The 15,414-nt window shown below is 50.3% G+C and overlaps 1 protein-coding gene across 2 annotated transcripts; it reads left to right on the top strand.

Moving 5' to 3' along the window:
- Nucleotides 1–2,634: 2,634 nt before the first annotated feature.
- On the top strand, nucleotides 2,635–13,455 carry Asprv1 (aspartic peptidase retroviral like 1). Of its 2 annotated transcripts, none has more exons than XR_011704360.1 (2): nucleotides 2,635–2,822; nucleotides 7,147–7,719. XR_011704360.1 is itself a non-coding variant. In XM_027934618.2 (2 exons), the coding sequence occupies exon 2, from the start codon at nucleotides 12,127–12,129 to the stop codon at nucleotides 12,910–12,912; it is 786 nt and encodes a 261-aa protein (XP_027790419.2). In that variant the 5' UTR covers nucleotides 2,635–2,822; nucleotides 12,001–12,126; the 3' UTR covers nucleotides 12,913–13,455. The 2 variants fall into 2 exon arrangements, 1 of the variants encoding a protein (XP_027790419.2); XM_027934618.2 differs by lacking the exon at nucleotides 7,147–7,719 and adding an exon at nucleotides 12,001–13,455.
- Nucleotides 13,456–15,414: the final 1,959 nt, after the last annotated feature.

Below are 15,414 nucleotides of genomic sequence, written 5' to 3'. Positions count from 1 at the left end.
CATTGTGAATGACACAGAAAAATTAAGCAAATCTTCTAGAATTCAAAGACTATTATTTGCTCACACCATTGGTTGACTAATGAAGTTCCAGCATACGTTTTTATTCTTTCACTTTCTTTTTACCAGTACGAACAAAAGCATCAACATACATGTCAGAATGACATCCATTTGTTAATTATAACTATAGGTTGTTTATGAATCTAGGAGGTTGGCCAAAATCAGTGAAAGCATTCTGTAAGACCATTGGCTATATGCCATTTACAATAAATAGTACTGTATATTATTATTATGTATAAATAGTTAGCCATCCTTTATGTTAATAAAATTTATAAATTTGTGGGGAGGGCACCAGGGATTAAACTCAGGGGCACTCGGCCACTGAGCCACATCCCCAGCCCTATTTTGCATTTTATTTAGAGACAGGGTCTCACTGAGTTGCTTAGTGCCTCACTTTTGCTGAGGCTGGCTTTGAAGTTGTGATCCTCCTGCCTCAGCCTCCTGAGACGATGGGATTACAGGCGTGCATGCACCACCACACCTGGCAAATTTATAATTTTATTATTACTAAATTTGTATGGGTCTATACACATGTATTTCCCCCCAGAGAGCCCCTGGTTAAACACCAGCATATCACTGGGCAGATGGCCTTAGGCTGAGGAGTGACCTGAGAGTTGACTCTGGAAGGACTCCTTGAAAAAGGAGGGAACCATTGGCAGAAAGAGGGTCCAGAGAAGAGAGAGGGGGTGGGTGGGTGGAACTTGAGTGGAAAGATTAGCCTGGACGGGCATAGAGTCCCCAAGAAAGGAGGTAGGAGAGAGGAGGGCTTGGGGCAGGGTGGGCGGGGAGGCAGGAAGCTGGGGCTCCCTATTTTCTCTGCAAAATAGAATGCAAGACACTCCTGAGAGTAAAGGACAGAAAAGTGAGGAGTGGAGGAAGAAGTAGGTGTGGGGCTGGAAGAAGGCCCCCAGGGAGACAGAAAACTGCTGCACACAGTGACCACTCGGATGACAGCCAGGATGACAGCCACGGAATCATGACCCTGACCACAGGAGCGGGGAGTGCCAACCAGGTCCTGGATCTGGGCTAAGCTCCATGGTACAGATGGCTTTATCAGTCTCCCAGGACAATCCTAGGAGGAAGCTTAGAAAATTTTCCTTATCCATAGCCCTCAGCAGGTAAGTGGCTGAGTCGGGATTTGAACTCAGATCAGGCGGGAGACCACACAGAGGCACTTTCTCCCCAGCAAAGCCCCCAGGCTAGGAAAGCTCACATTGCTTCAGGACCGAGATCAGTAGGGCAGATGTGGCCAAGTGTGTCAAGGGCTTAAGGACATGAAAAGGATTGGCAAAGCCACTCCATATCTCCAGCCCCCATCTCCTAGCACATTCCTGCTACCTGAGGCTCCTAACTCCACCCCCCATTCCTGCCCCCATGCCTAGGGATTTTCATTATAATGAATGAGGGCTTGCATTTTCCATATCTTTGTTGTTTTCTTTTGTCTTATTTTACTTGTGATACTCGGGGACTATCTGGTGTCTCACACCAGTCCTAGGGAAGCTCTCCTACTGAGCTACATCACCAGGCCTTTTTTATTTTATTATATTGAACCCAGGGGTACTCTACCATGGAGCTCCATTCCCAGCCCTTTTTATCTGTCTATCTATCTATCTATCTATCTATCTATCTATCTATTTATTCTTGAGATGGGGTCTCCCTTGAAATCCTCTTGCCTCAGCCTCTGGAGTAGGTGGGATTTACAGGTATGCTCCACGGGGCCTGGCTGTTATTTTATTTTTGAGTGATACATTGTTAACTTCATTTTTATAAAGTCCATGGCAAATTGAAAATTTATGATCGGGTCCTGCCCCCCAGAGCACAGGAGAGGGCAGAGTCCTCACCTGCAGGCCTCTTATGTTCCTTCTCTGTGCTGATCCCCGCTGACCAGAGCACGTTTACAAAGGACGGGTGGGGACCATCAGAGGATGGGCAGGTTAATTGAGTGTGTTCTTGTCAGCATTGGAAAGAAACAGAGAGAAAGAGAGATGGGGGGGCTGCAGGTTGGAAATAAAGAAAGAAAGGGATGAGGAAATAGTCAAATAGAAAATACCTGTAGTAAACGCACTGTTTTAGGTACTTACATAATCATCTATTATAATAAATCTGTGTCCTAGATTGTAATGAAAAATGTAAAAACTATGATTATAGTAAAAATTATTATTATTTTTTTGCAGTACTGGAGATTGAACCCAGGGTGCTCTGAACCTCATCCCCAGCCCTTATTTTTTATTTTGAGACAGGGTCTCCCGGTGTTGCCCAGGTTGGCATTGAACTTTCAATTCTCCTGACTCCATCTCTGAGTCACTGAATTTATAGGTGTGAGCCACTGGTCCCCACAAAGACTTTTATTCTGTGGAACTTTATCTACAGATAACGATGGTACCATGGTACCGCCAGGCCTGGCTCTCAGAGCCCTTGTAGCAGGAGTGCCTGAGGAGGAGGGCCAGGTGACACTGCATGGGGAAAGAGGGAGGAGCTGGGGTAGGAGGATGTCCACTTAGGGACCAGAAAAGGCCCAGGGACACCACCACTTCCCTGCATCTTTGTCCTGGTGCTCCAATTTGGAGAGGGTCTGGACCTGGCCTCTGGGAGCTTGCAGGTGACCTGAGGGCCACAGTCCCTGTGCTGGGAGTATAGAAGAGGCAGCTAAGTTCTCTGGGGGAAATCAAGGGAGACTTCTTGGAGATGGCAGTGCTTTTGCTGACTTCTGAAGCAAGCACTGGGGTGTGCCAGGAAAGCAGCTGAGAAGGGGCTCTCCTGGCCAGGTGAGTGGCTTGCTACAAGGCCCAAGAAAGCCAGTTTTGTTTGGAGCACTATAGGCTATTTGGTGTAGGTGGAGCATGAACTAGGGAGAGGCCTTCACAGTTGATATTGAGAGTCAAGATTTTATTTAGGGATGAGTCATGGAGGAATGTTGAGCAGAACAGCATGAATCATGCTCCGTGGTACCTGCCTGTAATCGCAATGACTCAGGAGGCTGAGGCAGGAAGATTGCAAGTTGGAGGGCAGCCTTAGCAACTTAGTGAGGCCCTAAGCAACTTGGTGAGACCTTGTCTCAAAATAAAAAATAAAACAGGCTGGGGATGTGGCTCAGTGGCTAAGTGACCAGCCCCCCCCCCCCAAAAAAAGTAGAAAATACAAAAGGCTGGGTATGTAGCTCAGTGGTAGAGTGCCCTTTAATTCCATCTCCAGTACTGGAGGTGGGGCAGGGAGAAAAGAAAAGAAAACCCAGCAGATTGGCATTGGGTTAGCTGGGAGACAGGGACCAGGGCAGCCTGAACACAGAGGGCAGTGGGCCTTAGTACTGATCCAAAGGGCCTGAGAGAGGAGCCCATCCAAGAAAGAAGGGAACTGGGCACTAGGCACAGGAGACCTGGTGGGGGAAAAGACACACAGAAGCTCTCGGAGACCCACTTCCCTGGAGGCGGAAGGTGCTGAGGATGCCCTTGGCAAGGGGAAGGGCAGATGCAAGCCACTCACCAGAGGCTTTGTGGGTAAGAGGAGGTGGCACAGTGAGGCACAGCAAGCAGGCGGCACCCAGGCCACCGGGCCACCTTTGTGCGAATTAGGAAGGTGCCCTTCCTCCAGGCAGATTCAGCCCCTCATCCTGCATACTGGCTTGGCAACAGGGATGCAGGCTGGACTTCAACCCCCGTGGGCCCCACGGAGCCCTGAGAATGTGGATCGACCCTTCTAGAAACTTCCCAGGAAGGAAGGAGAGAGGCCATCATTGACCACGGGGATGCAGGATCATGCAAGGGTTTTCTTTCTTAGGTCACACCTATTTGGATGAGGGAGGGGAACCCATGAAGAATTTGGAGGTTCAGGAAGAGAGGCTACTAGATGAATCTAACTGCAGAGTTAGTTCAGAATCTGCACGTGGAGCAGGGACACTGAGACCAGCAGAGATGGTCTGTCCCAAGTGACCCAAGATTAGGTGGCATGCAGACTGCTTGGGGACTGGGCCAAGAACTAGGCAGGCCAGGCTGGGGAGGGTCCTGGCAAAGAGACTTTGTTTACTTATTATTTACTTTTTACCATGGAAAATTTCCAAACACACTCAAAGGTAGTGGGAAACTCAATGAATCCTCTACGTCTATCGTTTAGTTTTAGCAATTATGAATGTTGCCAATCTTACTTTGTATGCCCATCCCCTTGTATGCCTTTTTTAAAAAATATTTTTTAGTTGTAGTTGACACGATACCTTTATTTTTATGTGGTGCTGAGGATCGAACCCAGGGCCTCCATGTGCTAGGTGAGCACTCTACCGCTGAGCCACAAGCCCAGTCCCCCTTGCATGCCTTTTAAAGAACTTACACTTTTTAATAGACTTCATTTTTTTTTACAGCAGTTATATATTTACAATAAAATTGAGCAGAAGGTTCAGAGATTTCCTGTATATTCCCTGATTAAAACTTTTTTATTTGGAAATAATTTTAAGCTTACAGAAAATGGCAAGAATGGGGTTTTTACTTTTATTTTTGGATTGAAGTTGGAGGTGCTTTACTACTGAGTCACATCCCCAGTCTTTATTATTATTATTAATTTTTTTTTGAGATAGGATCTCACTAAATTGCTGAGCCTGGCCTCAAATTTGAGATCCTCCTGCTTTGGCCTCCCAAGGCACTGAGCATACAAGCACGTCATTTCTGTTCTTAAAGAACATTTTCTTATTCAGTCGGGCGAGATGGCACTTGCCTGTAATCCAAGCAATTTGGGAGGGTGAGGCAGGAGAATTGCAAGTTTGAGGACAGCCTCAGCAGCTTAGTGAGACCCTGTTTTAAAATGAAAAATAAAAAGGGCTGGGGTTGTAACTCAGTGATAAGCATCCTTGGGTTCAATCCCCAGTACTGGGGGACAAAAAAAGAGGGAGAGAGGAATATTCATAGAATGAACATAGAAGAAAATTAAGGTCATTAATGATTCTGCTGCCACCAAAAATTGCTGTCATTGTTTGGTGTATTTATTTCCAGTCTTTTTTCTCTGTTTACACACATCCTTTCTGTTGGACGGTTGCCTAGAGACTGACCCAGTCCCCAAAGCCTGCCTGGGTGGTGTGTCCACACGGACCAGGGTCCCAGGGCCTCAATTCCATATTCCTTCCTCAGGGGGTCTTTTGGAAGCAACAAAAGGAATCTAAGTATTTGTTTTGTGGATGCCTGTTACCTAGTTTCAATGCTCATGTATTTTTTCGCCTTCAACATTCCTTTTATTTTTGTCATTTTTTGATGATATTGGTTGATTTCTTGGGAAAGGAATTGCCCAAGACTCCTTCTGCCACTCTGTCCAGCAGTCTCCAAATGCGTGCGTGCATGCGTGTGTGTGTGTGTGTGTGTGTGTGTGTGTGTGTGTGTATGTGTCTTCTCTCTCTCTCTCTCTCTGGATCCTGAATATCCAGGTTGGGGTCTGTGTCCCTCCTCACCTGTGAGCTCTGTGAGGGCAGGCCTTGTGTCTGATTCATCTCTCAAAGGGAGGCAGGCTTGGCCTCAGTAAATATGCATGGAATTCATCAACCTACTTATTTGGTATTGTCCAGCCCTTTCTATACCACAGACTTTCTGATTGCTTTCCTCTAATTCATGTCTCCAGCATGGCATCCGGAACAAAGTAGGTGCTTAATACACATTTGATAATGCTGCTACCAATACCCTGGACTTTTTAATACATTAGGGGCTCTGCTGGCTTTACGTTTCTTGGATTTCCTATCTCTCCCACTTCTTCTCGATGGTAAATAGGAGAGAATCCTTGACAGGCTGGAAGGAAGATCCCTGCTCTTCACTGCCCCCCATTTGTGTAAGCTCGGGGCAAGGCTAAGTTGGCAGTGCATTCAGAAGTAGCATTTTCCTCTGCTGAGACTATTTTATGAGTTTTCATTGCTCACAATACTAGTTATCATTAGCAGCAATTAAAACTATTTCAGGATCAGTTCAAAGCTGCCTTTGAGGTATTTTAGGTTGGACAAAAGTCCCCATGTGCCTAGCTCTAAGCCTAGTTGTCTAGTGTCATTAAAAGCCCACTTGGACGAGGAGGTTACTCAACCTGTATATTTTGGTTGCCTAAATATTTCATAAGTTGCAGGGGCGTTTGTGAAAAGTGGTTTAATGCCCTTAAAACTGTCTGGACCTGTCTTACAAGTCCCTCCCTCAACCTCAGTTGAATGGAGGGACACTGAAGGTATGGAAGAAGGAGGGGATCTGCATAGGGTCTTTCCTTGGAGCCAGCCTGTCTTACCAAGCAGAGCCCCTGAGCCTCTGTGCCCCCAAAGGGTGGGAGTAATCAGAGCAGGAAGGGATGAGGGCTTGGTCTAGGGGCACTAGGAATGGAGAAAAAGGTGGAAACCCAGTCGGAGGCTGAGCCATGAGGAGGGACTGGGAAGGCCTTCAGGACACATTAGTAAGCTTCACACTTGATTGAAAGATAAAACAGGAGAGAACCAGTTTTGGAACATTGGACTTCTAGGAGTTAGTCAGCACCTTGCTCTGACCAGCTCTTGGTTGGCTGTGGTCCTGACCCTGGACCTGAGGGCTCACGATGACACTGGGACTCAGATCACCCATCCCCACACATTTCGGGACCCTCCAGGGTCCTGACTGGCACTGAGCACGTTGCTGCTGCTGTGTGAGATTCCCTGGTGGGCCGCACTGCTCATTTCTAGGTGGAAGGGCTCCTAAGTTGGGTGGTAAAGGAGGAGAGAAGACCCAGAGGGGGAAAGAGATTCTGGAACAGTGGAGAACTGGGGAAGGGCCTGCAGGGAGGAGTGCTCAGCAGCAACATTGGCTCGATCGGTGAGGGTTGGGGTAGGGACCCTCATTTGGAGGATGTCTGGCAGGGCCCAAGAAGGGGGACTGTCAAGGAAGAGCTACCCTGCCCAAATGCCTTTGGCACAACTGATGGTGAGCGCTGGGCAGTGCCCATGTGGTAGTGGTGCCTGAGGGTTTTTGCTTTGGGAACAGGAACCTGCTGGTGTCTTAGATTCCCAACACACCTTGCTTTGGTCGGAGCCTACTGGACCCCCTTGGACTCCAATATGAATCTCTAACCAGAATTTGGTGCCAAATTCACCTTTTCATTTTTCCTTTCATCTTGAAGCCCTGGTGCCAAGAATCTCCTGAAGCAAACTCTGGAAACCAATGCAGTGCTCCTAGGTGTTTGGGGAAGGAATTGCCCAAGACTCCTTCGGCCACTCTCTGGTCCAGCAGTCTCCAAACGCGTGCGTGCGTGTGTGTGTGTGTGTGTACTCACACTGACTCTGGCACAGGGGCCAGGGGACAAGCTCTGGGGCGAGCCGTGCAGGGGTGGGCCAGGCCAACCAGGAGCGGGGCTTGCTTGCTCTGCGTGGCAAATGCCCAGAGGTGGAGGGTCTCACATTCTTGGGTGGAAAGGAGCAAAAGAGAGGATGACCCACTTAAAAACCAGCTCTTTTCAAAGCAGCGAGCTTGTAACTGGGGGCTGCTTGAAGTGGGTCAGCCTGCATGTACACGCTGGTCTTCAACTCTTCAAAACCTGGCTGTTAAACATCTGTATCCTGTTTTCATTAGCTTGTAAGCCGTGGGGATGGGGATCTGCCTAGTTTTCTGAAGCAGCAAGTGTGCCTAGAGGCTAATAAACAGCAGGTGCCTCCAATAAATAGGATTTTAATACTCAGTGTAAATGTGAGTGCAAATAAATATGCGAAACGAAAGGTGGAGCTGAATTTTACATGCACATTGCCCAATTTCTTAGCTGTTTTGATCTGGGAACTGTGGAGTGACCGGATCCATGGTGTATGTTTGATATGCATGGGTTGTGTGTACAGTATGCAGAGTGTGTGTGGGTAGTGCGTGTGGTTTGTGGCAAGGAATATGTCTGTGTGTGCATCTGTGCGTGTGTGTGAAGAGAGGGTCCCAGTCTAGTGGAGAAAAGAGCAGCTGGATAATTTGCCCAACAAAAAAAAAGTATGGGCCCAAATCTCAGGACAGCAACCCAAAGGCATCAAGCCAAGCTCAGGCCTGTCCTGGGTGCTAGGGCAAGTTGCAGGCCGGGCAGCTGACCCTCGGTGGAGAAGGTGCACCTCCTCGTCTCCTTCCAACCCTTACTGATGTCTTGGAAGTCTGAATTCCCCCTTCACCCTCCCAGCCAGCTCTCTGTGGTGACCTGGCCTCAGCAGTGCAGGGAGCCACCGAGAGCGCCTGTGCATTGCCAAGGCTGGTCTTGGCCTTTCCTGAGCCTCCTCCTGGTCCAGGCTGTCTCTGCTAGGGGCATCACAATCCACAAGGCATCTCTGGACCTTGGCTCCTTGCTCAGAAAACAATGTCCTCTCAGCCAGTTACTCCCCATCCTGCATCACAGGGCCCTGTCCTCTATCCCTTCTAAAAGTCAAAGTCTTCCTCTACAAGTCCGCACGATGATCCCCAGAAATTGCCAGGCAGAAGGAACCATCTAAAGCATATCAGGTGTCTCCATGGCCCACCAAGAGCTACAGTACTTGGGGACCTGATAAGCCCTGCCCTGGGCTTTTGCCGATTTGTTGTGCTCTCCTGGGGGAGGAGGGATGGCAAACAGGAATCGGGAAGCTGGAGCAGAATTGGGCTCATGGAGCTCCCGGGCCAGAAATCTCTGTGAGGGGGTGTGGAGGGTGGGGATTCCTTAAGTCCTTCCTGTTTATTGTCCTCACTTACCTCCTCTCAGGTCAAGTTTGGCATGCCTGCTTCCCAGCACACTCAGGAGATGTTAATGGGGAATAATGAGGTCGGTCCACCCCAATACCTTACTTGTCAATAATTAGCTGCATGTCCTAGGTTCTGGGAGGAGGCAGTGGCTCTGGCCTATCCCAGCTGGTTTAGCTCATCAATGCACCATGAGCATAGCCATTCCAAGGTCCTTGAGTGTTTCTGGGGTGTTCCAGGTATGGGCATTCTCCAAGGGCTAATGGAACTAGAGAACTCTCCTTCACCGTTCCTGATCCTAGCTAGAGATGGCCCCTAAGCTCAGCCAAAGTCTGACCCTGACCCCTTCCCCTGTCCTGGTAACTCTGAGACCCTGTACAATGGAACTGTGTGAACCCAGCTTGGAGGGCCTCCTTGAAAAAGATAACCTGCTTGGTGCCACAGTGACCCAAAGTATAAAGATCACTGGGGAGGGCAGCAGCCAGATGGGATCGGGCTCCTCCATTAGACATGGGATTTGGGACCAAACAATGGAGCAGGGATAAAAGACTGCTACAAACTCGTCACTCACTGGCCATGAGGCTTTGCCTGCCCGAGAGAGAGGGAGAGAGATCCAAAGATATTCGTGCCCCAACCTCATGCAAGGGATAAACTGGCTTTCCAGGAAAAAAGTCCCGATTCAGCATTTGCCAGTTTCTGTTGCATGAATACTCCCACCAAGTCCAATTTCAAGCTACCAATTGGCTTAGCAACTGGCTCTGAAAATTCTTGAATACTTAAATCAGCTCTTGCTTCACTGTCCATTAAGGTCACGGCCCTCCTCAGAGGCCATTAATAGCACAAGTCCCCAGGGACCTAGGGCCTGCCTGCCTGCCTGAGCCCAGCAATCCACTCCTGTCCTCACTTGCAAGTGAGCCAGTGGAGAAGCAGTTGGGTGTGAATAAACCATCAGAGCACACTGTAATGCACATGCAGCCAGAAGCTGACAAGCCACCCACTCTCTCCCTTCCCTCAGTCACATGCTAGCCTCCTCACTCATCCCCACTTCCAGGGGACCAGATGTGCAAGGTGACGAATATCAGGGTGGCAGGAAGCCACAGACAGGGTCGGTTCCCTGGTCCACAGAACCACACCCATCCCAAGAGCTCCAAGTGTATCCACCAAAGTGCACTCGCAGAAGGGGCTTTCTGGTCTTGAGAGTGGAGGGACCCTTTCTCTGGATGCAGGTCTTTCTCTGAGACCCATCTGCTTTTGATGTCTTCCCAGTGTCTCCATTTCCCCTCCTCTGGGCTCCTGGAATACTACCATGGCCCCACCTTAGCCAGGCAGCTGTGATGAGAGGTGTTGACCCAACTGCTTCTCCACTGGCTCACTGCATCAGGTGGAAGAGGCCGGAGACAGCAACAGAGACTTAGAGTCTTGTGGTGCAGTTGGGGGCCCTGGGGCCATGCAGAGGCAGGATTGGATCCAGATACCTCTGGGATTCAGATAGACACTGAGTGATGAATGGGAAAAGCAACCAGAGGGGGACGGGCTCTTGGCCAGGAAAAACAGTCCCAGAGCCACAGGTGTGACATTGAGACTTCTCCTCTTGCAACCATAATCTCTCCTGTTTGGTGACAGCACACATCCAGGCCTGAGACCCAGCAGAAAGCATTCCCTGGGTCCCAGATTAAGTTTCTATGGGGACAGAGACAATCATGAATCATCACATTTGTGAGCTCCAGGCTGGTTCATTGCAGAAGACAGACTTGTGAATAAACCATCAGAGCACACTGTAATGCACATGCAGCCAGAAGTATGTACACACATTAGGGACAGGATAGAAAGATCTGTCAAGGAGATGACATTTGAACAGGATTATAAAAGTGAGTCCCTTTAATAGCCTCAACCACCCCACACAGGCCCAAGTCAGATCTCCAGCTCACAGATCTGCTCTGTGGGTATCTGTGGCATATCCAGGGCTGCCTCCCACCCTCAGCAGTGGAGGGTCAACAGGGCCTCCTCTAGCTAAAGCCTTTGAGGTCCTCACCACTGGCATTGTCAACATTGACGTTTCCTCGACTCAGAACAAAAAGGGAGTGAGATTCCCCTGTTGCTCTTTCTGTAAATGACTAGGCTGAGGGAGTGAGAGGCAGGGCTGCCATATCTGGGGAAGGGGCTCTTGGGAGGGTTCCTGGAAAGCAGAGAGGATAGGAAGGGAGGATTTAACACATGAGAAGTGGAACATGGGGCCCTTCCAGGGTTGAAGCCAGATCCCGGATTCATGGGCCGATCCCCAGAAGTTCAAGATCTGAAGCAGCCCACTTCTGGACCTTAATGAGAGCCCCTGGCCTGAGGCCTTGTCCTCAGATGGTCTGACTCTGAATTAGGGATGACCAATGAAGGAAAATCACCACAGCAATTGAGTTCATATAAAATGACGGTGAATGTGTGTAGTACATGCACATATATGTGTGAAAATTCAATTAAAAAATTATTTCTGTGCATTTTTTTTCTTTTGGTACTGGGAATTGAACCCAGGGGCACTTAACCACTGGGCCACATCCCCAGCCCTTTTTATATTTTTATTTAGAGACAGGATCTCAGTAAGTTGCTGAGGCTGGCTTTGAATTTGTAATCCTACTGCCTTAGCCTCCGAAGCCACTGGGATAAATAGCATGAGCCATTGCACCTGGTGATTTCTGTGGATTCTTGATTCTGGGACCCTCCTCTGTCTTCCTCTCCAGGGAAACTTCTGGAATCCCATACTTGGTTTAGAATGTGTGTGAAACACCTATTCAGTTCCTGTACATAGTGGGAGCTCAATAAACATAAGCTCCTTCTCTTTGGCCACTCAAAGTGGTCACTTGGCCCAAATGGGGCTTTCCCAAACTAAAAACTGCTAAGAATCTGGTCCCTGTCTTCTCCTTCCTTCTCTGAGTAAGGACAAACACCGGAATGTCATAACATCCTCTGTGTCCTCATCTGTGTTATTCTGGGACACAGGCTGGGAAGGGTACCTGGGTAGCCCCCTCCCCCCACTGAGACTGAAGTTTCTTGTAATGTGGGCTGGCCTGTGTCAGCCCGGTGGATGGATGCAGAAGGGTGAGGCACCCATCCTGCTAGTCAGGCAGGATGCTGGCAAGAGGGCAGCCGGCCAAAGGGGGTGGAGCTTCCAGAACAAAGGAGAATGGGGAGCCCTGGGGGCCCAGGATAGGCATCAAAAAGGCTCTGCAGAGTGAGCAGGCCACATAGTGCTTGCCTCTGCATCCAGCAGCCAGCCGACAACCCTTACCTGCTCCCTTCTCTTGCCCAGGCTGGGCAAGTAAACAACACTCTGCTTAGAGAAGCCCAGCTCTCCAGCGTGATTGCGCCCACACTGCTCTGTGGCTTTCTCTACTTGGTGTGGGTTGCTGCTGAAGTTCCAAAGGCCAGCAGAGGGATGGCTGCCAGCGGAGCCAGGAGACGGGAAGGCCCCCGGGAGCATGCCTTCATCCCAGAGCCTTTTGATGGGGCCAGTGTAGCCCCCAGCCTCTGGCTGAACCGCTTCGAGGTCATCAACGACCTCAACCATTGGGACCACACCACGAAGCTCAGGTTCCTGAAAGAGTCGCTCAGGGGAGACGCCCTGGAGGTCTACAACGGACTCAGTCTCCAGGACCAGGGAGACTACGGGATGGTGAGGGAGACCCTTCTGAAGGCCTTCGGGGGCCCCGGTGCCACTCTCAGCCACCAGCCCAAAGAGATCCTCTTTGCCTACAGCATGGGCAAGGGCTACTACCTCAAGGGGATGATTGGCCCAGTGTCGGTGAGGTTCCTGGTGGACTCGGGGGCCCAGGTCTCTGTGGTCCACCCGAAGTTGTGGGAGGAGGTCACCGACGGCGATCTGGATACCCTGCGGCCCTTCGAGAACGTGGTAAAAGTGGCCAACGGGGCCGAAATGAAGATCCTGGGTGTGTGGGACACAGTGATTCGCCTGGGCAAGCTGAAGCTGAAGGCTCAGTTCCTGGTGGCCAACGCGAGCGCCGAGGAAGCCATCATCGGCACCGACGTGCTGCAGGACCACAACGCCGTGCTGGACTTCGAGCACCGCACCTGCACGCTCAAGGGAAAGAAGTTCCGCCTCCTGCCGGTCGGCGGGAACCTGGAGGATGAGTTCGACCTGGAGCTCATCGAGGAGGAGGAGGAGCCCTCCGTGGAGGGGAGGCGGCAGCAGCACTCCCATTAAGAAGCCCCCTTTTCCTTGCCCCCCCAAGATAGGTAGGGAGACCCACCATTGTGCGGGGGGCACATGTCCTCTGGGGAAATCTAACGCTGGCTCTCCACTCCCCTCCCTCTGCAGGGGCCTGTCTCTGCCCCTGGTGGGGGAGGCTTCATGGAAACAGCAGGGGGAAGGAGAGCAGGGCGGCATGCTCAGAGAGAGGGTCCCCACGGTCCTCAAGCTATTGTTGGTGGCAAAGACTGGAAGGCTAGAAGCAGCTTCCCAGGAGGTGGAAATATCTGTCTTGGAGAGAGGACTGGGGGAACCCCTTCACATCCCTAAGAGGTGGTTCTGTCACCTCCGAGTTCTTGAAGCCTGCTCAGCTGGGGCTGGGTCCTTGTCTGCAGGACCCTTAGGAGCCAGGTCCAGCTCTCAGGCTGGGGTTGACAGTTGCCCTGAGAGCCTCCCTGGGGAGCCTTCCCACATGCTCAACGGTATGTTTCCTTCTGTCATTTGCTTTGAAACCCCTGATCCTTGCGCCAATAATTCAATTACTTCAAAACCAATAAAGACCAGTTGATGGAAGAACCTGTAATGTGCTGATTGGGGATGAATGAAACGGATGTGAGAGAGCCGGGAGAACGGGGAGTAAAGGGAAAACAGGGACAAAGACCAGGAACACTCCAGTGTGTCCTGAATGCTTGTGCTTGGCCTGTGTGTGTGTGTGTGTGTGTGTGTGTGTGTGTGATTATTATTACTATATATGTAGTAATAATAATAATAATAATAAGTATATAATGTATACATATGGAGACCCTACATGTCTTGGATTTTTCTAAGGCACTCTCAACTTAAAATATTTTTATTTATTCCCTCTATAATTCCTCTCATCATTTCTAATCAAGTCATAATTCATCTAAATATTTTAATCTATAATATTTTAGCATCCAAATTGTCCTAAGGTGACCCTAAGGCTATTTGTGAGATGTCTTGATGGGAATTGGGAAATAATGAGTATTGGAAACAAATGGGTTCTTACGGATGCCCTGGGAGCCAGAATTTGGAGGCAAAAAGTAAAGCTAGGAGACAAGTGTTGACTTGTAGGGAGCAGCCCAAGGGATTCTGCAGGGCAGAGGGGAGGCAGCAGGGGGGACTCAGGCAGTTGGGGGAAGCTCTGACCCTTGGAGGACAGCTTCTTCCTGGGGGGACTTGGAAAGGAGCCTGACACTAGAGATGCCAGATAGAGGGGAAGAACATTCAGGAATGGGATGTCCAGCTCTTTTAGGGGTTCACCTCACATTTGCTTCCAATTTCCTGCCTCTTCCTCTGGAACTCAACAGGCCTGAGAATCTGAAAACCCCTCAAATCAAAGGGAGAAGCTGAGTGGATGGAAATCTGCACAGAGGAGCAGATTTGTTGCAAACCTCAGGGCTCCTCACTCCTTACATCAGGGAAGCAGGTCCTTAGGGATGATGGCCCACACCCTCTAGGCTGAACTCAGGCCCAGAAAGATTGGCACAAGGACAGAGACTTGGGCTTGCAGGGACATTGGGGCACAGAGCTTTGGCAGCCTCTTGATGGGAGGCAGGCAGGGCCATTTTCCCTTCTCCATGGCAGAATCAGCCTCTTCTGGAAGATTCCAGCTGGACAACTCTTGGGAGAGACAGAGAGCCTGAGCAGAGGCCGGAGGCTGTGGGGCTAAGCCTTCTTACTTAGAAGCTTCTGGACATCTGAAGCTAACCTGAGCCAGGAACGCTGCCCTCCCTCCCTCAGATTCCAGCTGTGGTTCTTCTGGGACCTGGGGTATGACTCAGCCCCTAATCCCCAGTGTTTACAGAAGCTCTGTCCCTGGGCAGCCAAGCATCTCAAGTGGAATTAGCTCCATCACCCTGGGAGCACGGAGCAGGAGCACGTGGGACAGAGGTCAAGGTGTGGGACCAGGAGGGTGTCTTTCCCCAGCAAGGTGAGGCTGGAGAAGAACAAGGTGATCTCCTCCTGCCTCCCAGGTCCTGGGTTCTCATCTCAAGCTTGTTTTTCTACCTCTCTCTCTCTCTGCTGGCCTCTCCAATACTGCTGCTCTCCTGGGCCAACCCGTCTCCTGAGGGAACAACCCAGCTGGCACCTCCCTGTGACCTATTTTCCTCTTCATCTTTCAGATCCTAGCCACATGCTGGGCTGAAGGAGGGCGGGTGAAGAGTGGGTGGGTTGGGAGGTGGGGAGGGGTCAGGAAATTGGGCATCCAGGCCAGAATTCCAGGGCAACACGCAAGCCACCCCTACCCTCCACCCCACACAGCAGTGAGGCCGAGCACTGTCCTGTGTAAACTCAAATGGGTATCCCTGCAGTGGATACTGCTTTTTCCTGATTCTGGGTGAGGAGGGCCCATCTGAGCCACCAGACTATCAGCCCAGCTACCTCTCCTAGAAGAACAGGGAACCCTGAGTGAGGCCAGGCAGAGGAAGGATCTCCAATGCCTATAGAAAGGCCCCATGAAGGAAGGCACCGGGAAGTGCTTTTTACCTGGATACC

This window comes from Marmota flaviventris, chromosome 14 (assembly GCF_047511675.1).
Source record: "Marmota flaviventris isolate mMarFla1 chromosome 14, mMarFla1.hap1, whole genome shotgun sequence".
Classification (NCBI taxonomy): Eukaryota; Metazoa; Chordata; class Mammalia; order Rodentia; family Sciuridae; genus Marmota; species Marmota flaviventris.
This window is presented reverse-complemented; position numbering and strand designations above follow the sequence as displayed.

What these genes read in the sequence shown, in the direction of transcription:
- Asprv1 (XM_027934618.2), top strand. Translation starts at nt 12,127, where the DNA reads ATGGCTGCCAGCGGAGCCAGGAGACGGGAAGGCCCCCGGGAGCATGCC.